The sequence below is a fragment of the Poecilia latipinna genome, unplaced genomic scaffold, assembly GCF_001443285.1.
Source record: "Poecilia latipinna isolate Pla-1442-1.1 unplaced genomic scaffold, P_latipinna-1.0 Scaffold236, whole genome shotgun sequence".
Lineage (NCBI taxonomy): Eukaryota > Metazoa > Chordata > Actinopteri > Cyprinodontiformes > Poeciliidae > Poecilia > Poecilia latipinna.
In genome coordinates this window covers 122,043-149,928 of record NW_015112852.1, presented here as the reverse complement: position 1 = coordinate 149,928, position 27,886 = coordinate 122,043, and the positions used below count along the sequence as shown (strand labels likewise).

The window sequence follows — 27,886 nt, the reverse complement described above, 5'->3', positions numbered from 1 at the left end:
CCCTAATTTTTGGGTTGTGAAAAATTTTAAAAAAAATAAAAAAAAAACCCTAAAATTTTCAACCAAAAAAAAAAAAAAAAAAAAAAAAAAAAAAAGACTACACTTAAATGTACCCACGGATCAGATTTGATTTTCTGCTGATCCATACAAAAACGTTACTCTAGCTTTCTAAATCTGATTAAAAATTAATTCTGATTGAGCCAGACTAGGTCAGTCCGATCTGATTGTGGTGTTTACATGACGATCTTCTTACTACTGATTGGGCTATTAAGCTGATTATAGATAGTCCATGTAAACACAGCTAATGAGAAATGAATCACTGATGGAATGAAAACATCCTTCCCCAGATCTTTAAATACTCCACTGTCAATAAAGCATTTAGATCCTTAAAAGTATCTGAATTAAAGTTAGCTGAGAGATTCACAGTACTGTGGGAAAATATGTGCAGACCTTCATTAGTACTGATTGCCCACCATAAAGCCCTTCAAAGAAATACCCAAGGGGAAACTGAATGCCTCTTACTCATTAAATATGAATGCATTTTTTTTCCTACTGTCTTAAACATTTCAAATGCGTCCAGTTGAATGAACACTTTTCAGCCAGACTTTGCTGCATTTCATCAGCTACAATGTGAAACGTCTTTGCTGGATCTTGGAGAGGTTTATAGGATGTTGTGGCGCTCCTGACAGAGTGATGGAGTGAGAGTTTCCTGTTATGTCTCCTTTGAGCATTTACAAAATGTCTGTGGAGCACTAGTTCATTATCATGATGGCAACATACAGTATCTAGGTCATTGATGTGGGGACCGGCTGGTAGCAGCAGTAACCTACATGCGTTGGTCATCACAGGTTTTGAAAGAAGAGTCGCCAAGGCTAGAAACCGTCATGCAAATCCCTCCACTGGAAATAATAGAGACAAGGCTACCATAGGAACCTTCTTTACCTGTAACTGAAGGAATCTTACCACAAAGTTAAAACAAGTTAAAACTCCTACGTCAACAAAAATCCAGCCACAGAAAAGGGTGTGAGGGAAACGCAGCCAACTCCAAATTGTGCATTTAGTACCGTTTGCTAAGAATCTGCATTTTCTTATGCTACAGTTCAAATATGAAAATAATCTGCCACACTGTCAGAGAAAACTTAGCATCATACAAATGCATAACAGTCACAGCTTCATGATTTACAGCCCTGATGAGATCAGTTCTGAATGATCAAAAGAAAACATAAAAGCTTTGGATTTTCTGGGATTTGGAAAAAAAAAAAATGTCTTGTCAAGTTTTTGACATACGCCCATTTTCAAAAATGAGAATGTTTTGGGAGCATGAAAATTACAGTATTCTGCTGCATCAAAATGTTTACTTAACTTTCGCAATGATGGCTTTTTTGTTTTTACATTCGTTGTATTTACCGATTAATTAATCATCTGGAAATTTTATTTCAATGATCAATGAGTGGTTACACGTGGGCAGCAACTTGATCAGAAAGTAACTCAAGCTTGCAGTTTTACTGCATTTTCAAGCATCTGACATGGTGAGGTGAGCAACACTTTAAGACGGTGAGAAATGTAGAAAAAAACATAATGTTATGAATGATTCATTGCTGTGATATTGTAGTGGCAGGCCCAAAAAAAATCTGTGACAACGTACCAGGTGATCAAATTTGGTATGAGTGTCAGATACACATATTGTGATGCCAAACCATTATTTTTCCAGGACAATATGTATTTCTACACCACTGGAATACAAAAAGGATAGTGTGACAGAGATATTAGAGAGCATCCTAGGGCAGATGTAATATAGGTGGTGTCACGGTTGCCTTCACACTTAAACATAAGTTTTCAATTTTAACCCAATGGACACTTGTTTGAACAGTTCTGGAGGCATTACAGACCTTATGGCTGTCTAAATCCAGTGTAAAGGGCAACCAACTATTCAGTGAATTTACAGAATGTTTTTTTTTTTTCTTAAAGTCACAGTCACTTTCAGACAAAGAAAAATAAAAGGAGTAAAACATATTTTCCATAGGAAGATAACTGGCATACTGTAAACATATATGTACAGCAAAGATACTTATTTCAACCATGAAATCATGGAAAAGAAATGCTATGACCACAGCTGATCTACGAGAGCAGGGCTTCCTTCCCCCAGTGGATTATAAGCCTGGCGGGCCTCCAGGCTTTACTTGTGCCCCCACCAGGCTTAGCATTACTTATTTAAGTTTGTTTAAACTTTTGCATTTTTGTAAGATTTTATAGTTGGTGTTCAGATATTAATCTTCCCAATATTCCAATAACACATAATTATCAAGTGATCTTTTCAAATTTCCTGTCAGCTTTAAACATTTTTTTACTCAAAAACACAGCGGGCCACTGGATGAATGACTGCCGAGCGCCCCAACCACCTTGCAAGAGCAATTTAAGCACAGCAGATTAAGATAAGTAAACCTAGCCACTCAGATTTCAGGCAGTTATAAAAACAAAGCAGAATATCATGAACAAGTTCAATATGTTTGTCTGTCATTTCACAAAGTAAAACTCATATTATGTAGATCAAACCATTATTTCTTGTAATTTTGATGTTTACAGGTTATAAAAACCCCAAACCCAGTTTGAGAGAATTAGAATCATGCAAAAAGAAGTAAAAGATTGTGAACTCATGGCGCCGCACCCATATCAGCAAATAAACTCAAAACATCTGCTAAGGTTTCTTCAACCTCTAAGTGTTCTCTCTGTCTAGATCAACAAGCAGACCAAGCAATGCAGATGAGCTAACAGTTGCTATCAAAGCAGCCTGGGCTTCTGTTACACCTCAGCAGAACCACAGGCTGGTCACCTCCATGTCAGGCAGGAGTAAAAGGAGGACATATTTCACTCCATGTGTAACTAATCTATAAAATATATGAGTGTCCTTAATGAAATGAGTGGCAAAAAATTAGATAAAATTCTTTTGAGATCTCTCTGTGAATGTAAAGCAAATTGCACATATACTGTATGTACCATGGCCAGAAGGATCACTCCTTCCTGTGTCACTGGGTCTGTTTCAATCTTAAAAGTGGAGCTTTCGTTCAGGTCATCTTCCAGGCGGTATGTCATTTTGGCGTTACTGCCAATGTCTCCATCTTCTGCCATGATTCTACCCACTGTGGTCCCAATGGCTGCATTTTCAGGCAAAGCAAAGGTGTACACATCTACGGAAAGAGGAGAAGTTTAGTGTTATTTAATGCCTTTGGAAGTGAAAGTCAGCATATAACGGATTGGCCACATTTTATCAAGTCACAACAACAAACTTCATTGTACTTTAAGGTTTTTGTAAGAATGTCCAAGACAAAATTGCACATGTGTGTGAAGATTAAAGAAAGTCATGCATAGTTTTCAGAAAATAGCGACACTACCAAGAGGTTCATAAAAACTCAGAAGAAACTGCAGTACATGTGGTTCTTGCCATAAGACTGGGCTTTATGAAAAACTGGCAAAAAAGAATGTCATTGTTGAAAGTGGGGCCACACCATACATAGTGACATTTGCAATACTAGTATGTACAATGCACATGGAGCATTGCCTGCATAAGACCTTCTAATATTGTGTCGTTTAAAAAAAATTAGTCGGAAGTTCAGTTTGCAAAAATGCCTCAAGTCATGTAACGGATACAGCAAATATGGAAGAAGATGCTTTGGGCAGACAAGAAAAAATGTTACATTTCTAGCCCACATGCAAAACACGATGCGTGGAGAAATGATAAAACAGCCAGCTCACCTTGAACATTCTCATAGTGAAATACAGTGGTGGCAGCATTATTATCTGGGAATGCTTTTCTCCAGCATATCACAGTTTATCACAGTTAATGGGAAGAGAGATGAAGCTTAAATGCAGAGCAATCCTAGAAAAAGACTTTGACAGGGATGCAGGTTCACTCTCCATCAGCGCAACAGCAATAAGCTTACGGACAGAGCTACAACAGAATGATTTAGATCAAGGCTGTTGATGTATTAGAATGCCTTCATCCACATTAGAAAACCTGTGGTCATAACATGAAAAAGTAATAAAAGATCGCGGGGTATGAATGCTTTTGAAAGCTACTGTGAAATGCAACAAAGTATTTATCCAGCAACATATTGTTTACAGAAGGTGACTGCAAATCGTCAATAGCCAGAAAAGAGATTCTGCAGGTTTCTAAAGTGATATGAGAGACAGAACACTGAGGTAGATAGTCAATTTGTGTGAGTCCCAGATAAGTTGTGGCAAACCCCATATAATCCCAGCCTAACTCTAATAAGAAGATGAGAAAATCTGATTGTGTCTTCGAGCGGCTCCTTTTTGAGGGACTGGCACTACTGGGAGCAACTCAACAGGCAACCAGCTGCTTCTGGGGTGGTGGAAAAATAGCCCTGCTGATAATAATTTGCAATTATGTGACAATGCAGAGGGCACAGTTCAAAGTGAAGTGCAGCCATCTAATATTAATGAGGCTTTTTTCACCAAACACAGAATCTGTGGGATACACCGGCGCCTGCTATGAATTGGGATGTGACATTAATAGTTAAAAGCTCAATCCTTGCCGGCTCTTTCCTGCAGAATTGATTTCTTCCCACTGCAGTCGTTTAGTAAGGTTTATCCCTGAGAAGGCTCAGTTTGTTTCCAAAGGTCATGACGAATGTCCTTTCATGTGTGAATGATTAAATCCAACCAGCATGTGGCACACGTACGTGTGCACACGCAGATGTGTGCAGCTTTTCCCATCTCATCCTTTCGACTGTCTGCTTTTTAATTTTGGGCCGCCGGCTGAAAGCCACGACGTGCACAGTCAAACGCAGCGCCAGCAGCAACAGCCGCCCACCCGAACCAGAGGAGCGGGATCAAATAAATACCTGGTAGGTACAATATGAAACACTTCCTCGATGTCTGCAACACTTTGTACTCTTTCATTGATTACCAGACTTTTTTCTTTCTTTTTTTTTTTTTTTGTACGTACGCATGTGGCCCTCAGAATTTCGCATCAGCCGCGAGTCGCGTGCGTGACTCACGTTGCTGAAATGTGGGCCCGTTGTCGTTCACGTCGGTCAGAGTAACGGTAACCGTGGTGGTGGAGGAGTAGCCGCCGCTGAGGCCCAGCATGTCCTTCACCTGCACCACCACCAGGTACTCCTCCCTGGCTTCACGGTTCATATCAGCCCAGGACGTCACAACGATTCCTGCAGCGCGGAGGGAGAAGAGATGGACAGAGTGGACGGAAAAAGTTAAGTATTTGGTTCATTAAGTGCATTTCTGTGGCTCTTACATATGTTTCGTTAAACTAAAGGTAAATAAACAAAGATTGCCCGAAGCAGTCCTTTGGAGAGCCATCCACAACAGTCATCAAGAATTTAATCAGCTAAAAAAAATTAAATGTTAAGCGCTCTTTGAGATGGCTTATTGGTTCTTCTGTCTGGCCAGAGTGGAGGCTGTGGGCAACAGCGAACTGAAGAACAATTTCAGAATTAGACTGAACCCGTTGGTATCTTCAAGGCCATCCTTTCCATCAGTGCAAGCATGTAATTTTATGATAACGTGACATTAAACTTTACAAAAGCTAATCGGAAACCAAATATCCTCTGAGCTAACTGCTTCACTTTAAAACTCATCTGAACTGTTTAATGTTTGACACCAATGGATTAAATGCAATCAGTACTGAGTGAAAACATTGTTTTTTGTTTTCTTCTTTTTCAAGAGAGTTTTAAACAAAGTCATAATGTTGATATACAAATTATTTTGGGCATTTGCATTAAGCAGAATTGCCTGATAAGTGATCACCTATAGCACATCACTCAAAACCACCATGACATCTTTAAATGTTAAAATAAAAGATACTTATTTCTCACATCTGAAATCATCAACAAACCTAAAGACATGTAGACGTTTACAGAGAACTGCTGCCTACTGCTCTACTTTTTTTTAAAAAAATATAACAATGGGCTCTGTTACAAGTCGGTTTTGTCCTCCCATGTACTGCATCAATTTGCATTTAAAATTTCTTCAGCGTCAACAATGCCCCCTTAAAGCTCTTCACAGTTCAGGTCAACAATGTGTGTGGGAAGTGCTGTGGCTGACCCCGGTATTAAAGCATGAATCCTGTATTCATGAAAACTTGTTGAATCACATTTTAGAGGAGGTCACTTGTACTGAAAGAGCAGGAAAATTTGTCACCGTTCATGTTTGAAGATGAGAGGATGATTGAGTCTGGTCCTGTCAAAAGAGATCTGGAGGGGCATTTCAGCAAAGTCAAATATCTCTGAAAAGTGTATTTATTTTTATGATTAAATTCAAAAACTGAAAAAAAAAAATCTTATATAGATTTATTAGAAATAGAGTGAAATATTTTAGCATATTTCAAGCAATAATTTTTGATCATTTTGATGACTTGGGCTTCTGAGTGTAAAGAAACATGTCAGAGGTCTGTGGACCACCAACAGGCTGTCTGTTTTCTTATCTCATGTAAGATGACTGATGATTGTGACAGGCCTGGTTCTGGAGGATTTAGCACAAGAACAGCAACAGCTGAAGCCCATTTCCTGATGACCTCTCCATATGGTGGCTCCTGAAGTCCTGACTCCAGCTACAGTCTATGCGACATAGGTCTACGATCGATTTCTTGAGTAACTTTTGGCTCTACTCTCTTCGTTGCAGCATGCTGCAACAATTAGCATCCTTGCATACATTATTCTGTGGATCACCAAGCGTTCCTTCCAAATTCCTATAAATGCATCACTTCAAAACCTTTATGACTGCTGCTGTTGTCTGGGCAAATTTTTCTAGGACACTGTATCCTTCCACCAAGCTTTCCATTAATCTGCTACAATATATTTCTCTTCTAAAATATGGCCTGTTTAGCAATTATCTGAAAACTCCCAGCAATTAGTGAAACAAAAACCTTTTTTCCTGATAGTTTAAAGTTTTATTTTGAAAATTTGCCCTTCCTAATATCTTTATCCTTTTAGGCTTAATTTCTAGAAACAGAGGAAGGAATTGGACACACAGCGTGTCGGTTCAGTGCCGTACCCGTCTTTGGCTGCACAGAGAAGTAGGGCTCCCCCTGCAGGATGGAGTAGATCAGCTTCGCGTTGTTGCCAAACATGGGATCATCCGCATCTGTGGCTGTCACCTGGGCCACCGTGGTCCCTGTGGGGGGCAGGGAGCGGATTGCACAGTCAGAGTACACTCAGGCAGCAGTTCCAGTCGACAGGGAAATAAAGTGATTATGCCACAGTCCCGCAGGGTCTGTCTGTCTGACTCAGGAGGTGGAGAGGGAGGCAGTGGAAATGGAAAAAGCGGAGAGCAGAGCGAGTCTGAGGGAGAGTTAGTGGAGGGATGTTGACAAAAGAGAGAAGGGAGTGGTGGGGGGGGGTCGCGTTGGCCTTTCACAATATAGAGCAGGTGTGCGTGACAACCTTTCCAGCCCTGTAGGGACATCTCTCTATCCCATTGCCCCAGGTTTTCTCTCCTTGATTCAGTTTTATTTCACTATCTTTCACACTTGCCACCTCTCTCTGAGCTGACCATATCCTTGCCCTCACCTTGGTTTCTAAGATATCTTGCTCATGCCTGCTCTCTGTCTCATTCTTTCTTCCATGTGAGTGGTCTGTCTTTCATTCACAGGCGCGGCTTTACCGCCGCGTTTCCTATTTTCGGCTGCCCTCGCTTCAACCTTCCCCTTTCACTTTCCCTCTCTGAGTCAAATTCATTGTGATTTATTATGGGTTGGGGGGTATTATGCAGCAGAATCAGATTACATACAAAATGAAATGGTAATGTTTTTTTTTTTTTTTTTTTTTTTCCCCCATGAAAGTGCAATGGTTATAATAAACTTATTTAAGAAATCTATCAATAAAAGCATCCAAGCTGTGATAGAAAATCCAATACTTTTAACTTCCGGAAAGGGGGACGGGCGGATAACAGACGCTCCTATGCTTCTTTGTTCATGGTCTTCAGTTGGGATTTCATTTAAGACAGTTTTCCTTTTATCTCAGAACTAAAAGGTTGGATCAACCTCGTTACGGTAAACATACCAGTAAATGGAAAATTCATGAAACACACAAACCTTTACTGCTTTATAGTTTGGAAATATACTGGTTATCTTTCTCTTTCTTCCTGGATGTAGACACAGAACCTGAAAACAAGCTGGACTCATTATTTTTAACTGAAACGCACTCGGGACTCTTCTTTGAGTTAAGAATCTAATTATATCTCACTGTTTTATTTTCCTTCGCTCTTTGGTTCAATTAAGGCAACAACTGTTGGGTGTTTTCTGGTACAGCTCTTTGCCAAAACTTTCAGTCCTTCCACAATTTTTTCATTTTTTACCACAAACATTTCTTTGCGTTGATCTATCACATAAAAGCTCAAAAGAAAATCTCTAATTGAAACAGTTGAATATATCTTTCAAGACATTGAATCATTTGATTAAAATAAGTTACTTTCATCTTACATCACCTCAGAACAACAGCAAAGACGATACATACCTACTGGGCTCATCTCAGGGATGCTGGAGACATAAGGTTCGTTCAGGAACTGCGGAGCGTTGTCGTTGATGTCCTGCACTTTGATTATGAACTCAGACTGGGGCTCCACTGGCTCCTCGGTCCTTGTGTTTATAGCCTGGGCCTGAAGGACATAGAAGGCCTTTTTCTCGCGGTCCAGCTTCTTCAGAGTCCAGATTTCTCCAGAATTCTCGTCTATCTTGAACACGTCTCCAGCACCTTCTCCTGATAATACGTACTTGATAGTAAAACTGCCTCGATCAGAGTCAGATTTGACCTACAGAGAAGGAAGAAAGGAAGGTATAGGGAGACTTTTTCTGAGGAAAATGATAAACATGTGTTTTCAAAGGGAATAACCATGTCAAGGACATGGCGGGCGTTCAGTTTGAAGCATCACCTGGCCAATAATTTGAGAAGTCGGATCTTCCTCCTGGACAAACAGCTGCTTCCAAATCCAGCCCCTCTTTTGGCGATGGTGCAGAACAGTGGAGCCCCGGGCCAGCTGTTGGCCTTCCAGACCCTGAGTATCTCTTATATCACTCAGTAACCCGCCGGGAATCATAGAAAACACTGTCACCACAGCCAGCACCCCCGGGGTGCTCATTTTTACTGTCCGTGCATGCATTTCCTCTCCAGCTCCCATGGTCAAACAACGATAGGAAAGAAGGGGGTTGTTGTGTGTGTCGGTAATCCTTTATTCGCCAGCGCTGTCGATCACAATCTTGACAGTGCTGCATCCCATCTTCCGATATAGTTTGTACGCAGGTTCATAACTGAAATAACAGGTCACAATTAAATTAAACCTGCTAAATGAATGACTTCAGTTTGTGCACAAAATTTCTGTCGAATGGAAGCACATTCTTTTCAGCAAAGCTGAATGATTAGGAATTTTTTTCCACTTTGTCAAATCAAACTTTTAGTCAATGTCGCCTGAACAGCATTCAACGTTCGTACTAATTCACAGAAAATGACCCACTCACAGCTACATTATAACACAGCAAAATCCTGCAATAGCTTGAACAAAAATGTTGACTGATTCTTTTTACAGTTCCTCAAAATCATTAACATAGTGTGTAGAAAACTGAAGGTTTGCTGGAACCAAAGTGCAATTTACAGAAAGCTTCTCAACTTGTCTATGTCAGCGAAGCCATGATTTGTTTTACATTTAGACAATGCCCTGTATTGTGTTTTATGTCTGGGATGATGAGGCAGATTATCATTCCTTAAGGATGGCACTATACTCCGCAGCTGACGAATGAAGACTTCTAATTAGATCAATGTCTCCCTGGACACGGAAAACAGAGACGCATATACCGCTGACAAACTCTGAGTCAAATCGATGCACCAATTATAATGTGCAGCGAGATCGGGGTCAAGAGTGCGAGGACAATGAAAGTCAGGACCAACAGCAAATTTGTTAGGCACTTCCATTTACGTGTTGTCTGACAGGCCTGGGGAACCCTTTACAAGTTCAACACACACGTTAACACACGCAGCCAACTTTTTTTTTGTTTTTTTTGTTTTGTAAATCATGGAAAATGCTAATTCACTTGCTTTGGTCGTTGTCGACCTCAAACTGACAGCTCACAACAACAGGTAGTTGGAAGTGAGTGAAATATCTGCCTTTCAGCAACACAGTGGCAGCATCAATACTCTATGACATCACAATTCCCATATTTAATCCTGTAAATGTAAATTAGCTGTCAAGATTCATTTGCAAAAAGCTGTCCTTATACAGGACTTCCTCCTAAATGAAATTTCACAAAAGGACCCGAATGAGGGCATCTGTTTGTGCGTTCGTACGTCTGCACAGGCCATATTCATATCTCTGAGCATTGTGGAGTGACACTCCAATTAGTGACCAGTGAATCGTGAGGCGTTGTTGTCTTTCACGGCGGCTGCCAGGCGTGTGCCTGGACCGAAAGTCTCGAGGCAACACCCAGACAACAGCCCCTCAATGATGCTACACCAAGCAACTGCCAACAAACCAAGGAATCGGTTTCAAAACGCTTCTGTGGGCTGAAATAGTGCACAGGTCAAGAGATGTTTGGCTGTCAGCTTAACAAGATGGGGCATTTTGAAAGTAAGTGATGAAACTGTGGATAAATAAAGCCAGAGAAGCTTAGGTCAGGGTCTGGAAAAGGGAAATGTGAGGCATGAGTATGGTGAAAACATGTTGTGTGCGTGTGTGTGCGTGTGTGTGTGCGCGTGTGACAGCCATGCTTATAGTACTTGATAACAAGAGCAGCTAAACCAAAGCGTGGTTTTAAAGCTCATTTTGTAGATAGAGGCTTTTATACAAGCATATCAGCACTTACATGTGTTAAAGTGTTCTGGAAAAAAAAAAAAACCCTCTGAGGACCTAAAACTAGAGAGACTCATTGGACTAAATGGTATATTTTCTCCATTTTAAAGAAATCCTCATTGTACATGACACATGGAACATGTAGAGTGGCCTGTGCTTGACAGCCATTCATTAAATCTAATAGGCCTTCCTCCCATTTCCAGCCAGCCTCTTGCAGCCCATATGTACCGAGCTGCGCTGATGCTCTGCCACATGACAGAATGACAATGAGCTGCAGTCTCACCATGTTAGGCAGTAGATGCGCTGAGACTGTCCCATCATTTCTCCATACGTCTTCTAGCTCATAAAACGCAGCTCTTTTGTAGGAATGGTTCCAGGATGCCATTAAAAGGTATCCTAAAGTGCCAACGCATTTAGACGTTGTACATCGAAGCAAGGCAATAATGAAACGGAGTCCGTCTTTTGACATTGTGGATGACACATTAATATCAATTCCTGTTGCTGCCTGAATTAATACATTAATGCTCTAGCAAGATGTCCAACTGAAAAGAGCATAAATTATGTTGCTTTAAAAGAATCAGTCATTCTGACTTGTTCCATTTTTTTTCACGTTACAACCACAAACTTCAATCTGCTACCTCCGTTTCTCCGATTCACCAAAATAAAATTGGTGCAAATGGACGGATAGAAAGTTTTGTTTCAGTAAATCGTGTTATTTTGAAATGACAAGCTTAGAATTTTAGATTCTTTAAGTGTTCGACAAAATGTGTTTGCTGACAGAAAGGAAATCATCCTATCTACATTAATGTAATTTAACTTATCCAGTATTTTCAGTGCTCTATTACTTCAGGATGCTGTTTGTTCACTAATGTCCACTAAACCTCTGAGGCATTCTCAGAACAGCTGGAGTTATATTGAGATTAAATTTCAAAAAAGAAAATGTTTTAAAGGTGTTTTTACTGTGCACTACATAAAGACTTACTAGTGTGATTTGTTTCCTGCTACTTGAAATTGTTAAAGAAAAGTGCATCTACTAATTGTCACTTCCTTAAGATCACGCTTTTCAGACAAAATATCCTTAATTGGTCATTTGGGAGTCAGCCAGGGGAGTCGCAGTTTATCATTTAACTTCATAAATCAACAACTTTGACACTGACATGTAGGTTGTGTTTACTAAATCGGGACCAAGACTAAGGCAGAGGGATGTCAAGTCACGATGTGACTTATTAATGTATGACTTTGTTTTATTTTATTAAAAATACAAGGTATCATTTCTGCTTTGCAAAATATAATAAATTTACAGAGATTTATAAGTATTAGCACCACGTTCTGTTGTTTATCTGCTTCTGAGGGGGAAAAAAACAAAAAAAAACAAAAAAAAAACAAAAAAAAAAACAATTAAGTTCTTGTATGCTGCGACCATAGAATAAGCCATGACTAGAGGGGTTTCAATTAAAGTCAGCATTTGATTGCCTCTTAATTAGGCTACAAAAGCATAAAACACATGCTGTCTTCAATCATTAAATAAAGAATGCAGTGGAGTGCACCATATTTAGCTCACTGTATTTTATGTTGGTGTATTTTCATAAAAAAGTGAATATTCACTTAATATTCGTTGAGTAATGAGTTTTATGTGTTATTAAATGTAAAAATCATTATGTTTATAACTTTTCCCTGTGAAATGTGTTCAGGCTTGTAGCTTACTTTAACAAAATTAACTTCTACAACCAAAATTGATACATTTGAAAGAAAAAAAGCTCTATTTTTTGAGTTCATAACCTGAAGATTCAAAGGTAAAATCATTCAGCGAGGTGGAGGAACGCTAGAAAAATGTCTTTTAGCAGTTGCTTTGAGACCTAACAAACCAGCACCCCGTGGAAGGAATAAAGTGCTCTGTGATTAGTGAAAAATAGTCTGCCTGTACTTCACTGATGCAACGAATGACCATTTGTGACACAAGCTTCAGGTAGACGTTGCAATTTCTGCTCAAGTTCTCACCAGCATTGTTGTTCTGATGTGCATGTCTCAAATGTAATAAAGTCTCAAAAAAAAAAAAAAAAAACAGTCTGCCAAAAAATAAAATAATCAACCTGTTTGGAAAATGGAATTTGTTGAGAAAATATATATATTTAAGAAAAACTTACAGCAAGTTGGACACTTGGAGTTTTTGCAATTAGTTCATTTGGAATACAAAATTATATTTATTTGATCATTTTGCTATAATTTTGTTCGGACTGTACTTAAGAAGACTCAGTCATGAATATAAACAAATGAGGGTTTTTCTTTGTTGTCTTTTTAAACAAAATATTAACCATATGTAGCGACAGAGGTACTTTGTTTTGTATTTTTTTTCTTCCTCTCATAATTTTCATCGTTCTTCACTTGAATTGTACAGGATAGATGCTACATTGTGGGCTAAGTTGTGTAACATTTCACCATATTGAGGATCTTTTCATACTTATGAAGTTGTACGGCTGCAACTAAAGCAAACTGTGGTTACTTTAATATTTTAAAGACAAATGTTGGTAACTGTAGCCAATAAGCAATTAGCTGGAGTATTAACAATATTAGTTACATATTTGTTATTGTTGTTAAACAATATATAATCTCACTGAATATTAGAGTGCATTGTGATTGCAAAGGCAATTTTAATTTCATCTAGTAAGTACCGAAAGTAGCAACTTAAAGTTGAAATGAAGATGAAAAGAATTAGTCTGGACATCTGAATGGCTAACTGACTGAGATATTTCCAAACTTTTGTGGTGAGAAAAGGCGAAGGGCTAAATCTTTTCAATAATTTTGGAAAACAACATAAACCAACCAAGTTTAAACAGCAGAAATAGCTAAATTTGTCACTTTAAAAAAAACAAAAAAGGGACTCATCTAAAATCTTGTCAGGCTAAAAGGTATTCCTGCTTTTATGCCGTTGCACTAATAAAATATCTGAAACCAAGTTTGACTGCGTCGCCACACCCACCTGTTTGTGTGATTCTTCTGTCCGCCAAGTCACTGGTCCCGGCTGCCTCCAACAGAGATCACTACTGGGTTTAAGGAAAAACAATCAGCTTAACTAAAGATCCTGGTACATAAAAAAGAAATTCACTCGACACAGAAACAGAGACGAATGATCATACTTCTTACAATGCGTAATCCCTTCAACTGACAACCTCGCCTTTTCTTCTTCTCCCCCCTTCTCTGTCCTCCTCCAACTTTCTGAGGAAGAACAAACACAGGCTCTATTGTCTGAGACTCCAATCTGAACACTGCAGAACACTCGGGGCCTTCATTGACATTCAGATAGCCCCAGCCCAGACTTACAAATGGTTTTTTATCTGTTTTTTTTTTTTTCTTGGCTTTTTTCTGTCTCGTCTTTGTGAACAATCCTGTGCTTATTAGAGTTGAGCTGGAGCGCTGAGCAGATGGTATTTCATCCACTGTAAGGTCACCGTTCTTGCTAGTGATAGGACACCAACAATCTGTTTTTTGACATTCAAGCGGAGGGAGCATGGTGTTCTTCCACACTTCTTTCGGATCTGGTTCTATTTAAACAGTGAAGGCCCCTCCGCCGCCGCCTCCTCCTGTGAGTGACGGTTGTGAACGTAATCCAGAAATGTTTGTCCTTCCAATTTGTCCTACATCATCAGAACAAATGGAAAAAGAATGAAACGTATTAATCTATACACTATAAAACTGCATCGATGTTTAATTTGTGTCAGCAAGTTGGTCTAAAACTTACTATCAACTTTTCCTCGTCAAACATTATGTAGATGATCCACTATAGTGGGAAAACAATGTTCTTTATTGTAAAATCTGCTAAATTATGTAGGTATTAAACATGTAATGCCTTAATTAGCTGCTAATAGCTGTAACTTTTGTTGACATGAGCACATTCACAGGAACTTGACATTTTTTAAAAAGGATCCTGAGGTGCAAATTAAACGACATAAAAGACAAGGAATTCAGCATCTGAGACATTAAACTGAGGAATTCAGTTTTTTTTTTTTCCTTTCACTGTATAATTAAATTCCGAATGTATGCAAAAAATTTGCTCGCCCCAAGGACATGTTTGAAACAAATACTGACTAGCTGTGATCTTTACGCCCTCAGGCAGCACCGCATGAAACACAGACATGATTCTGTGGTAGAAGTTTCTGCCTGGGCTGAAAACCACCGTCGGTACAAACATACAGTTAATCGCTGTGTCTGTGATTGCAAATTACTCTCTGCCAGTCTGAGAACACATACAGAGGAGCTGCAGCGTATGTGGCATTAAAACTGAGAAGAGTATCTTTTGAGAAGCAGCAGCACTTTGCGACGCTTCAGTCGTTCTGGGTTCCAGAAACGTTTCCGGGTTTTTGAACCAGTTTGAATTCAAAAAATTCTCAATGAATTTTGGGCATTTCCATAAATGGATGGATGGACAGGCTGACAGAAAGATAGATAGATGCAACACGGCATGTTTTATATGATTTGGTAATAAAATACATTGGTTTTGCTACTTATTTGAAGAAATTCTCATACTCCATTTTGATGGTAGAGAGAATATAATCTGGACTATATTCTATATTGAATACTCTTCCTTCTTTTACCATTTTTATCCAGACATTGAAAGCACTTCCATTGATTTTTTTCCAAACTTTTCCAGCCTGTGTGACTACTCATGTTGTCTGAGAATGTGTTTTTCACCCCCTCATCCCCCCCTTGTTTAGTTCTCCAAAGCAATTATAGTAACTCCAATTACCAAAAGTTAAAAGTTGTCATTCTTAAGTCTTTTTTTTTTTATTTGACAACCCAATTGCCTTTCGTAAAAATACCACAAGACTCCTCGTTATGTGCTCCTCAGAGGGCTAATTACACCCCTAAACAATGCTAATGGATTCCATCATTAAAAAACTCTAAGAGGTCCAAACCAACACCGTCGGTGCAAATGTCCCCTAAGTGACCACAGAAGCCTCCCTTCGGCGCTCCCTGACAGGGTGGAATTTGTTATTTCGGAGGTTGAGATTAGTTCTCTGTGTGAACTCCACTCCTATTCTGATTCCATATCAAACAGAGAAATGTCAGGACCTGCTCTGTGACATTTAAAACCTTCATTGTAGACCTCGTCTAATTGAGCCTCCCTCATTATAATGACGGAGTGCGGGCAGAGCGTCGGAAAAGAACATCAGAAATGAAAACTGCGGTTTAGGATTATTTACATTCCCTTTCTCCCAACGCGGCGGCGGATACGACTATCTCTTAGTCTCCTGTGACATTTTCGGCGCTGTAAAATAATGGGTGCAGTCTAACGGTCAGCATATTCGAACGAAGATAAAGGGAAGTCTGGTCAAATAAGCATTCACCGAGATGTCATACTGTATAAATAATGTGAGCTATAATTATGATGTAGTGCTCTCTTATTTCTTGTACATCTAACTATCGGTGAAGGTATCTTTCTTGCAGCAGGAGTCACAAAAACAGACAAAGCAGCTCTGATATGAAACTGATCGTTTTTCATATTTTCCGGCCTTTTGTGCTCCACTGATGAATGCCTCTAAAGATCTTGCTGAAAACCGGTTATTTCCCAATCAAACACCATGCTGACATAAAAAGTTCACAGGAGATGGAGTACTGAACTGTTCAACTTTGTCATGTCGGAGGCAGATGTGCCCTTCACAGCTTGTGTACATATTGTTAGATTGTCTCTGTGTAATTGGAGGAGGAATAAAGCGTCATTGGCATTCTGCTCAGTCCACTGTGGTGAATTTGATGAGGATGTCACATTAAAAATGTATGTTCCTCGTACGTTCCTTGGCCTTTGTCTTGGACACTTATGACAAATAAGGACAGAGCCGATGCCGCCCGAGGTGGATCTCTGTGTTTGAGAGGAAACATCAGCATCTTTTTTCACTGTCTGCCTCCTCCACATGAGAGGAGCGGCTGTCAGCTGCTGGGCCTGATTTATGGCTATAAAGAAGGGTTGAAAAAAAGTTTCATGGACTTCATGAATATAACCCTGTCAGAAAAATGTGATCAAAGCGCAAACTGGTTATTGGCATTCTGTCTCAAATTCTTTACAAAGTTAAGTTAATCCAAGTAGTTGTGTGTGTTTGTTGTTGTTTTTTTTTGGGGGGGTATATGTTTTGAAATTTTTGTTGACATTTAATTTTTTCTTCTTGTTGTAAAACTCGGTTTGTTTTAGTTTTAGGTTTGCTGTTTGATTTTGTATGCCACATTGTTTTTGTAAGGTTTCCAACACCATATTCAGCCCAAATATGGAAGGACAAAAGCAAATCAAAAGTCTACAGTGTTCATTTATACTCAACATTTATCAATATAGAAATGAAGTGAAAGGGGGAAATTGAAATGAAAGACTTTCATTTGTGAAGGCAACCAATCAGAGGTGGACTGGGGAAGAAAATGACCCACCAGTTCCAGAACGTCCTGGGTTCAGATCCCTGCTTAGACTCTTCCTGTATGGACTTTGGATATTCTCCGGATGCATGGGTTCTTTCCAAGTACTCCAACTTCCTCCTGCAGTCCAAAAATGTGAATGTTAGGTTAACTGTTCTATTTAAATTGCACTTAAATTTGTGTGATGTATCCATGGTGCTTAATGTCCAATAACCTCTGAAGAAAAGCACCAGCTCCCCTGCTACCCTGCATGGACAAGTGGGTACAGACAATGGAGGGATGTACAGGCTTAAATGATCTGGGAACATTTAAGCTCCATCATGTAATGGGTAGCGGGGCTGTGTTCTTCATGCACCCCAAAAACCCAGATCAGTGTTGATCTGATGTCAGTGGAGCATGCCACCAGCAGGAGACTCTTATCAAATGGCTCCAGTGAGATTATTAGTGATTTTTTTTTCTTTTTTCTGTGACTTAAGGGACCAGTCACAACTGCTTACACCAACAGACGACACGCCTGGAAAGACGATGAGAAGCATGTAGACAGTTGCACCAGTGAGTTCTTCATGACCTTGGTTTATATGATGTGTTAAAGACGCATCATCAGATCGTATTTGCTGTTACAACATTCACTGCTAATGTGACAAGACGTAGTGGGGGTGGTATTGTTGCTGGTTCCTGAATGCACAATGACATTTAAGAGTCGTCACAGATGTGGGAAGCAAATCGTACTTCCTTGGTTTAAACATTTCTAGCGGTACATAAAATAAACTGAGGTAGTTTTATACCGTTGCCGCAGAAATGGCTGCATACAAGAAAAGCTTTAATAATTTTGGAGTTGTCCTTGTAAATTTGGAATTTTGTCATCATAGAACACTGAAATGCTAGATGAAAAGCTGTGGCGTTTTTGAGACTTTTTTTTTGTTGTAATGAGAAGCCGTCTCTTTAACAAACCTTGTTTATCTTGCATGGAGAAGGCCACCCTCGTTTCCAGTGTACATGACTGGAAACGACTTTCCATTAAGATTTTCCTGACTTCTTAGTGAAAGCTGATATTAAAAGTCTTCACATGAACCTCTATGACATTTTCAGGCTGGAGTTGTTTTGCTTTCTGTCCAAGTTTGAAAATCCTCTGGAATGTCTATTTAAAATACAGAAAGGATGACAGAAATGTGCTGCAGATAAGATACTGGCTCATCAAAAACTCTCACAAAACCTCATTTCAAATAAAAAAGTGAACTTTAAAATTTAATGAAAACATAAATTTAGAAAAAAAAAAAAAAAAAAAAATCAAAATGGATGGGGGAAATAAATTTTTCCCAGACCAGTGATATTGGAATAAAACTGCAGCTTGATGGTATACCGAAAAGGCTTTTTAGAATAATTTGCAGACAGACAGCTCAACTCAGGCAGCTGCTTGTAACATTAGACGTCTTATGAGAAGATGAAAGACGTCTTTTTACGAGGAGGTTCTTATATTTCTTATGAAAGGAAATTTATAGAATGTTATGGCTGCATGTAGCTTCTTTTAAGGACTGCACAGCCTTATTATAAAGTAAGTTTTGCATAGCATCAAAGATAAAAGACAGAGCTCTGAGATGCTGTGTTATGTAGGTGGGCCTTTTGACTGGATGATGATCTGCAGAATGAGCAACTCAAATGGAAAGCCTACATCTAATTGCTACTGAGATTTTGAAAGTCGAAGTGGAATAAAAAATGTTTTCAGACACATTTCATCTGAAAAAAAAAAAAAAAAAAAACACACGGCAAAGCAGTGACAGCACAACACTTTTAAAAGCTGTACTGAAGAACAAACCAAACCCGTGAGTAAGACAATGAAGCAACCAACAGGCCTCACTCAGTCATGGCAAGTTTTCAGCAAATGTTGTGAGAAGTTTGTGGAAAGATTGCCCAAGACCAACAGGTGATTTTAAAAAAAAAAAAAAAAAAAAAAAAAACAGTATATAAACTTCTCAACTTGTTTTCGTGTCTTTTTACTCAGTGTAACTGTTTAGTTTCAGCTGTATGTTTTGCTGTCTTTCTCATTCTCATAAGTGGTAAAGAAAAATGTGCTTCTATGAAAATTAGATATTGGAAAATTAGATCAGCATCTGGCGGCCCAGTCCAAGTAAAGTAAAAACCTTTCAAATTCCTCTTGATGTATTGATGAAATTCTTGAAAACTCTCTTTGTAAATCAGGACATATTTAGAATGGCGTGACCTGAACTGCTGAAAAATGTTTGCAAAAAAAAAAAAAAAAAAAAATATTTTTGGTCTTAATTCCGATGCAAAAGGTAGCAGGTTTTATTTTTGTCCAAAGAGTGATTTACTTAAAAAACAGAAAAAGTCTTGTATAAAAAGCCACTTCAGAGCTAGAAGTAAAAAGCAGTTTTTTTAAATATCATCTCCTGAACTGACAACATTTCTCAGAGGATTCACTCGAGGAATGAGTTGAATGCTCAGCGTTCTCCAGGGAAATATAGTTTGGAGTTAAGAGTGTGGTATCCATCATGCTGATGAAATGCATAATTAATTGTCATCTTTCTTGTATTCCTCTTTCCTGCCTTGACCACGAAGATGAAAAGTACAAGTCGAACAGCCGTGTCGTTGGGCTGGATGACGTCCTCTCTCTCTCTCTCTCTCTCTCTCTCTCTCTCCCTTTCTCTCTCTCTCTCTTTCTGTGGCAAATTAAACACAGATGATAAATCAGCAAGGTTAAAAAAAGTATTTACACAAATAAGTTAAAAACTATCGACCCAGTGCATCTCACTGTCGTAACCCTCGGGACGCGGCTCCCTCGGAAGAATGCACAACTCCCCCAGTCGGGGTTCATTTGAGACGCAGACTGTGTCTGATTGATCAATGAGAACCACTGCCGAGCCATCAATCTAACAGCAGCAGAATGGGAAAAAGGGAGCATTAACATGTATAAGCTGCCGCGTCCTGACAACGTCCTCTACCTTAAGTTGGTAAGAAAACAGCCACCTCTGGGGACAAGTGGGAAGTCTCAGACCTCCAACACGAACGTGTTATATAAGGACAACACGAAGGATGTCAGCATCTTGATCTCTTTTTTTCTTTTTTTAACTCCTGCGCAGCATTTTTGCGCGAATTTTACAAAAACACAAGACTCACCTTCATGCAGCCCTCAGGTAATTATTACAGTAAGCTGCTAATGAAAGCATAAAATTGCTGGCACCTTTTTGGCCACCTCCCTGCTGTTGCTGTATTTTAAGGCAAATGGGTGATTAATGAGTGATTTGTTCTGCTAGTGCTGCTACACAGCTGTTCTATACCGCAGTGATAATTGGGCAGAGCGGCTAAAGCCTTGTTTGCCAAGGTCTTTTACTCAGAGCTATGACTAAATTAAAAAACAAAAAGCTAACATTGTGCTTGAGGAGGTCAGCAAACAAGGCGTTTCTGTACTGAGCTGAACATCTGTATTTTACATTACAGTACAACTTGCAGCTTAAAATGAGTTGTCTAGCTGAGGGAGACACATTTTGGCAATTTTATCAGGTAGAATTTCAGAATTATACTGTAGTCAAATAACTAATTTAATATAAAGCCTTACAGTTGCTGCATAGTTCAGTGGCGCAGATCTTCATTGCCACTTGGACAATTAAATTCAACATCAGAGCCTAGCAAACAAACACATGGGGCCCTGAATCTGTAAGCACTTCACCACCTTCATGCTTCAACGGTAACATTGCTCTCGAAGTAGAAAGGTGTGTCCACAAAATGTTGTTACTCTTTTACTGTTTTGAGGTGGACACTAATGAGTTCACTGACTTGACCGACTGGCCGCTTTCAAGTCGCTCGACTGACTGAATGCGCCTTTTCTGGAAGACAGACTGGGATTGTTCCACCAAAAATACTGGACTTCTTCCAGTTCCACTGCTCAAAAAATGCTTCCGTACTTATTATCTAATAGCATTGTAGCTCCATAATGGCACCTTCTGGCGATGAAATGTATTATTTGACAATAAGTTGTTGTTTTTTTGTTGTTTTTTTTTATCAGATTATAAAAGTTCATATACTGGAGCCAAGTCCAGCCTTATGAGCCAGTGTTGGGAGTTCTGCAGAAGTAAGCAAATGAACCATTTATCTGAAAGCAGGTACGTTGCACTGATTTTGAAATTTGAGAAATAAAATCCCAGTTTAATTTGACACTAAGACACAGACCTGGATTTAAATTGAACCTGTTTGTGTAAGATGGTTTCACACTTTGTGGCTTTGTCACACTAAATCCTCAAACTTAAATGTATTTAACTGTGTGGCAGGACAGACCAACATATCCTAGTATATGATTGTGGGATGGAAGAGTCGTGTTTAGTCTAGTTTTTACTAAATAAAGGATGAAAAGTGCTGTGCGTCATTTCAACCTCCCCACTTGAGAAGACACAGTGTCTGGGGTGTAGCAAAATGACACAGATTAAACAAATTAAAACAGATGGTCCATCCAACTGTGTTCAGGTTATTAAAGTAACCCCTCTGTTCCTGTTTTATTAGCAATATTTAATGAGATCCCTAATAAGAGCCACACTGAACAAAATTGTCTAACAAGGATAGAAAGTTGGAGAGTTTTACTTCAGTTTCTTTTTTTTTCTCTAAATTTAACATTAGAAGCTGAGCAAAGAATATCACAGACAAATCAGCTGCTTGTTGAAGCCACGAGCAGCTCATGCAAGTGTATTGGAAGTTGAACCATTTCGCAAAAGGAATCTTGACAAAAAGCTGACAAGTGGTGAGAACAGCATGTCTTGTTAGCTTTTGCCGCCCTCATTTTTGCAGCTAATCTTGGAGGTTGAGTAGGTGACATTTCAGTAGCTTCGCCAACCATGCTGTCAGTTTATTTTTTTACAACCTTGAAGAAAAAAAAATGGGAGAAATCATGTCGCTCTCTGTGGAAGAGCATTACCACAATCTTAGTAAGCAGTTAATTTCTGAGATTTGAAATGACATTAGTTTACATTTTCTTACTGCATCGAAGATTTATTTATTTATTTTTTTAATAAGCTGCAAATATCTACAGGATATCTGTCAGCTCCAGGGATAAACATAAGCTCAAATAGTGGCATTCAGATTGCAGCAGATTTGGTTCTTCAGTGCACAGTCACAGTTATATTCACTTTTGGGCATTATTCATTCAGGCCTGCAGTTGTAGCTAATCCCTGCACCCAAGGCACTTCAGCAATAATGTACCTGTAAAAAAAAAAAATCCCCATCCATATCTTTATGAATTGTTATGAGATTAGTTAATATTTTTATAACACTTTTGGGGGATTTATCATGTGTGCTTCACTTATGCAGCAAAATGTACCCAATCAGATGTGCCCATCTAAGCTTTTCAGTAAATATAATTTAACTTCGGACTGATGGTAGATATACAGAAACAGGTGTAGTGTTCGGGTTATTTGAATTTAAAATAACTAGGAGCTCCATGCCCATCCCTTGCATCAAAATAAACACAAACATTTAAGCAGTAGATGGTAAAGGTGCACTGCTGGGGGTAGATGTTGGTTGGAATAGGACAAAAAGTTACATAGCCTTAATGAGATCGTGGTAAAGTACTTTAGTTGCCTAATGGAGACTTTTCTTACTAGAATGCAGAGAGAATAATTCAAACACATTTAAAACTTTGGATTTGTTTCCCTTCCATCTTTGGAAAATGAAAGACGTGGCGGGGCACAAGAGCAGTTGCAGCACCTTCAGATTTATGCTTAAAATGCAGCAAGGGGCCTCCTGTAAAAACTGCAGGACAAAATCTAATTTAATAAGATGATACTGTATTATTATCCCATAATATGTCAAAACCTTTAAAAACAATGATTTGGTGCATCATCCGGAAAATATGTGCGTTCATCTCTCAGTGATGAAGGCAAATCAATTTTTTTTAATTAAACAAAGGTCTCTCGAAATGCCAGGTCTTGTGTTAAATCATTACATGGGAACAAAAAAGTAACTGTATTTATGCTAATGGATATTAATTTTTTTGTGACAGCCAGCAAGGCTTTTAAAGTAATTTATATCTCTCTTTGAGAGGTTTCTGTGGAGCCAGCGCCACGTTTGTGTGTTTGGCAGATGGGCTTTCCTTTTTAAGAAAGGAAGACATTTTTCTATTCAAAACATCGAGAATCTGTAGAAAATATACTTGTTTTGTAAACTAAACCATTGGGCTTTTAAATTTCTAAGCAAGAAGGAAAAAAAAATCTAAATTCAAACATGAATATACCAAAGAAAGAACAGGAAGACAGTCAATTGCAGTTTTCTACAGATAATTGTCATGATTCACTGTCTGCCTTAGCACCAGATATTAACAATGTTGATACTCTTTTTTCTTTCAAATCACTCGTCAGAACACGTCTTTTCAAGTGCTTTTCATTGTAATCTCGCATTTGTACAGTTTTCAGGGTTTTCTTGTACATCTGTTTCTATTTTTAGTGTATTCTTGTATATTTTTTTTTTCAAATAAGTAATTTTTGCATTTCATTTGAAAACTAAAGTAACAAAGTCTGGAAATAAGGTGGGGAGGAACAGAAAGCTTCGACAGTCAGGGACGACTGATGTCATCTGCTGGTGTTGATCCACCATGTTTTCTGAAGACGACGGTCGAAGCTGCCATCTACCAGCTCTGCTACTCGCCGTTTTTCAAGAGATTCTAAGCTACCAATTGCTTCTTTGTACTCTATAAACAGCTACATCTTCAAGCAGCTTCCGAAACTCAGAGTCATAACTCACCTTACTGTTCAGATGCTATAACATTGGCAGTTCAAGATCACCCAGCCAATCACAGATGCTTCTCTTCACTGCCTCGTGGATTAGTACCTTGAAATCAACAGTACTTCCCCCATATCCCTAACCTCCAGGAACTAAGAAATCTTCAATATTCAACTTGATGTGCTGGTATAAATCCAGCATTCCTTCCTTCGTCTCGCTTGTCTTCTTGCAACTGACCAAGCTCATGTTCCAGAATTATTCCTCCTTTGCCTCCCCCTTGATGGTTCTCCACTGCATCTCTGATATCCGGACCTCAAACCACACTACGAACCCTGACCTATGCCTGTTCTATTGAGCATACCCTGAAGAAGAAGCCTGCTTTTTTGACCTTGTTTCTGGTTTGCCACATGAGGATCTTTGTGGAGTTTGTCTGTCTTGCTCTCAGAGATGACATGTCCTCCTTTCCAAACGATCCTTCAGTGATCCCAAGCCTTCTCTTACATCACAGCCGCTAAAGTCTTTCTGCTTCCCAGGAAGTTGCTTAATTCTTGTCGTCCATTCAATTTGAATTTCTGTCATGACTGTGTTTTATGTTTTGATGCTTTTTACACCAACGACCATGGCACATTGAAAGTCACTTAACTTTCCTCTCATCCCTATTCTTTTGCTTGGTTTATACATCAACAAACTGTATTGACAACAAGCAATTCAAAAGGTTCCAATCATAAAATGGAGAGCAAATATATATTTTCTAATAAAATGCATATGTATGTGATGTAAAAGCAGATGTATCAGAATTAAACTGACTTTGAAAAATGAACATTTATCTTGTCTTAAAATGAGCCTATTTGCGTTTGTGATGACATTACTGAAATAAATAGTTGTTTCTCATTAGAGGTATGCAGACCGACTTTGTTCTTTTAACTTTATAGGGCGGTGGGAGGAAGAAACCTAGCACCTCTGTGAAGTGTGCCGGAGGCAGAATCAGTTAAAACACACTCCTTGACACAAGGAATGAGAAGGCAAAGAGTCCCTGTTAACATTTTTCACTTCACTAAGCTGTTGGAACAGTAGATTAAGTGTGAAATGTTGTTGAAGATAATTAGGCAGGGGCCAGAGTAGGAAGAGTTAGAACAATCCCCGCTGATACGGCATCACATGCCACTATCTTATAGATTGACAGAAATTACAACTGTAGTTGTAAGTCATTTTCAATGATCCTTAATGTGAATTTTTATCTCGCGGCTTAATTATCAGACAAAAACGATGTTCAACTACATTCACTAGCATACTCAGTGAGCTTTCCACAAGACTAGCTCCTTTATTGTAGGTACATGAAGAAAAAGATGCTTTAAAGGTTTTATCTGCCACAATAAGAACAAACAACAACAACAAACAAAACCCTCAGCAGTCAACAAAATAAATCTGAATGTCAACAATCATATTTCTTAGTAAAAAATCAAAATGGAAGCATAGGAGAACATAAGAGTCCTGGCCTGACTTTAGCTTTTCACTCAGTTACTGGTTCTGCGTGAGCTGTTGGATGCAAGCAGTATTGATTTTTAACAAAAGCAAAAAGCCTATGGGAGCCTTATTTACCATGTTTGACATGTTGTAGAGGAAATAGTAATTTTCACACTATGCTTTTGCATCGTGAAGAGTCTCCCAGGCACACAATCCCTCACCTGCCCTCTCATATTTCATGGTCTGAGTGGGCAACTCCAGTAGAAAAGGTTCCTCTATGAGGACGACATGTGAGGGGGACACTGGGAAAAAGGAGAAGCCGAACCAAATGTTAAAAACATTCATAAAGTTATTCACAGGAGCAAGCAAGAAAAGAAGGATAAAAACGATGAACATTAAGTGACATCATATGTTTTAACCCTTCACTTCTCAGTCCCATTTTAGCATGGCTTAGATATAAAGTAGTATCAGTTTTTCCATCTTTCTTATAAGTTTTGCTCAACATGAAATGCCTTCAGAAACCGATGTGCCTTATGCAATCTGCCACAACTAGCTGCTAACCAAACCACACTATTCAAGCATTTTATGACTCTCGTGATAATTATTCTTCTTGTTGTGTTTACTGGCAGTTGGTAAACAATTTTCCGGTGCGCATTACTACCACCAACTGGAGGGTCAGGTTGTAATATTCTCTTTTTGCGCTGTGTTCATGCTGTGCTCCTCTGCCTGACTTGCTAATCAGTTTCTTTCAGCTCACCTGTGCCTTGCCTGATTGTCTCCCTTTCTACACCTGTGTTCTCTACTATTTGAGCTCCTGCTTATTGACTTCTCTGTAGAAATCAAGCAGTCCTTCCTTGGTCTTGTTTGCTTTCTTGTTGTTGACTAAGTTCATGGTCCTGGGTTATTCTCGCCTTATCCATCTCTACTGCATCTCTGATATCTGGACCTCGACCCACGCTACAGACGCTGACCTATGCCCCACAGAGAGATGCTTATGACCCATATATTCTCTTGGATCCAAGCTCGTGTTAGCATACAACAATTTAGAAAGTTAGCTGTTGAGACTTGTGAGACCTTTTGCGATCTATTTATTGTATTTTAGTCAAATGGTCACCATTCAGGCATATAAGTACTACAGTAATTGAAGTTGTTCCAACAATGAGACCTATGCTATTAATAATTAATGCAAACAATGCTTTTAAATTACATTTAACTAGAGCTTAGAGTTTTTTATTTGCTCTGCTACATTCTTTTCTCGAATAACTTTGGTTTCATGTTACATCTGTGACTATGCTGCTCCCTGGAAAAGCTCAGGTTTAGCAGCACTGCCGGTGAGGAGTTACAGCCAACCAACCAAGATGAAAGATTGACTCCAGGATTCATGGAGTTAAAATCCGCAATCAAACTCTGCCACCTCCATTCCTCACATGGCTCCGTGTTAGGATAAAAGAGATCATAAACAGCATTGGGTCTGCACTACTCAAGCTCTTCACGTGACCCACTTATACAGCCACCTATCACTCTCCCTTCCCACCGACATGCTTTCCTGGTCTAACCTTGAAAAGACAGTTATTTTTATTATCATCTACAAATTCATTTTATACAGTTAAAATGAACAATTTCAATCAAGTGCTGCAACCTTTTTAATCTCTGTGTCGGTAGATGTAATTGGAGAGATGGATGGATGGATGGATGGATGGATGGATGGATGGATGGATGGATGGATGGATGGATGGATGGATGGATGGATGGATGGATGGATGGTCATTTTTAATTATGTTGCGTTTGTATGACAGCCTAACATGCTGAGACAAAATGAAAATATTTTCTGATCGGTTTTTGACTCTCGGTGTTTGTGTCAGTTTCAGACGACTTTGTTTTGTTACTAAATGGTTTGTTATGTATTTTATTGTATTTTATCCATTTCACTTGAATCATATGTTTTGTGTCTGTGACATACCATTTGTAGACTTAATATTTTTCATGCATTTTGCATAGCGTTTTGGGCCAGTGTGGTAGTTTAATGTTTAAATTTAAGACATTTTATATGTTTGATTGCTAATAAAGCATGTTACACAAGAAACTGTATCTTGCACATTATTTTAAAGGCAGTTTGTGATATTTAACAATTGGAAAAATAGTAACTAACATGCTTTTTTTGCTGGCACCTAAACGAGACACTGTTTAAGTTGGTGTGAGTTAGAACATGTAAAGCAGTAATATGATTATAGAGCGTGCATTTAGTTTTATGTGTTCAGTCAGTAACTTAAGTCACCAAACATGGATGGTTAAAATTTAAGCAATCTTGCAAATCTGAAACTAATGATGTCCTTAAAATCTAAATTAATTTAGGAAGCTATAGGGTTTTATTCTAAACTAGAAACAATTATAGAAACTCTTTTTCCCCACACTCACTTTTCTATTTTAATCTTTCTAAGATTCAAACCAGTAACCAAGGAAATATATATACAGTTGTGGTCAAAAGTGTACATACACTTGT

At 38.8% G+C, this 27,886-nt stretch overlaps 1 protein-coding gene across 2 annotated transcripts in view; it reads right to left on the bottom strand.

Annotated features, from left to right (window-relative positions):
• cdh19 (cadherin 19, type 2) overlaps positions 1–27,886 on the bottom strand; it is a 128,252-nt gene that overhangs the window by 18,605 nt on the left and 81,761 nt on the right. Inside the window, exons 3-11 of one of the 2 annotated variants that reach the window (XM_015032262.1) lie at positions 17,221–17,325; positions 13,954–14,025; positions 13,790–13,853; positions 11,096–11,208; positions 8,905–9,280; positions 8,490–8,784; positions 7,030–7,149; positions 5,019–5,186; positions 2,995–3,185 (exon numbers count right to left, since the gene is read on the bottom strand). In XM_015032262.1, the coding sequence (XP_014887748.1) occupies positions 2,995–3,185; positions 5,019–5,186; positions 7,030–7,149; positions 8,490–8,784; positions 8,905–9,150 (1,020 nt within the window). In that variant the 5' untranslated portion in view covers positions 9,151–9,280; positions 11,096–11,208; positions 13,790–13,853; positions 13,954–14,025; positions 17,221–17,325. The other variant, XM_015032264.1, reaches the window with a different exon arrangement.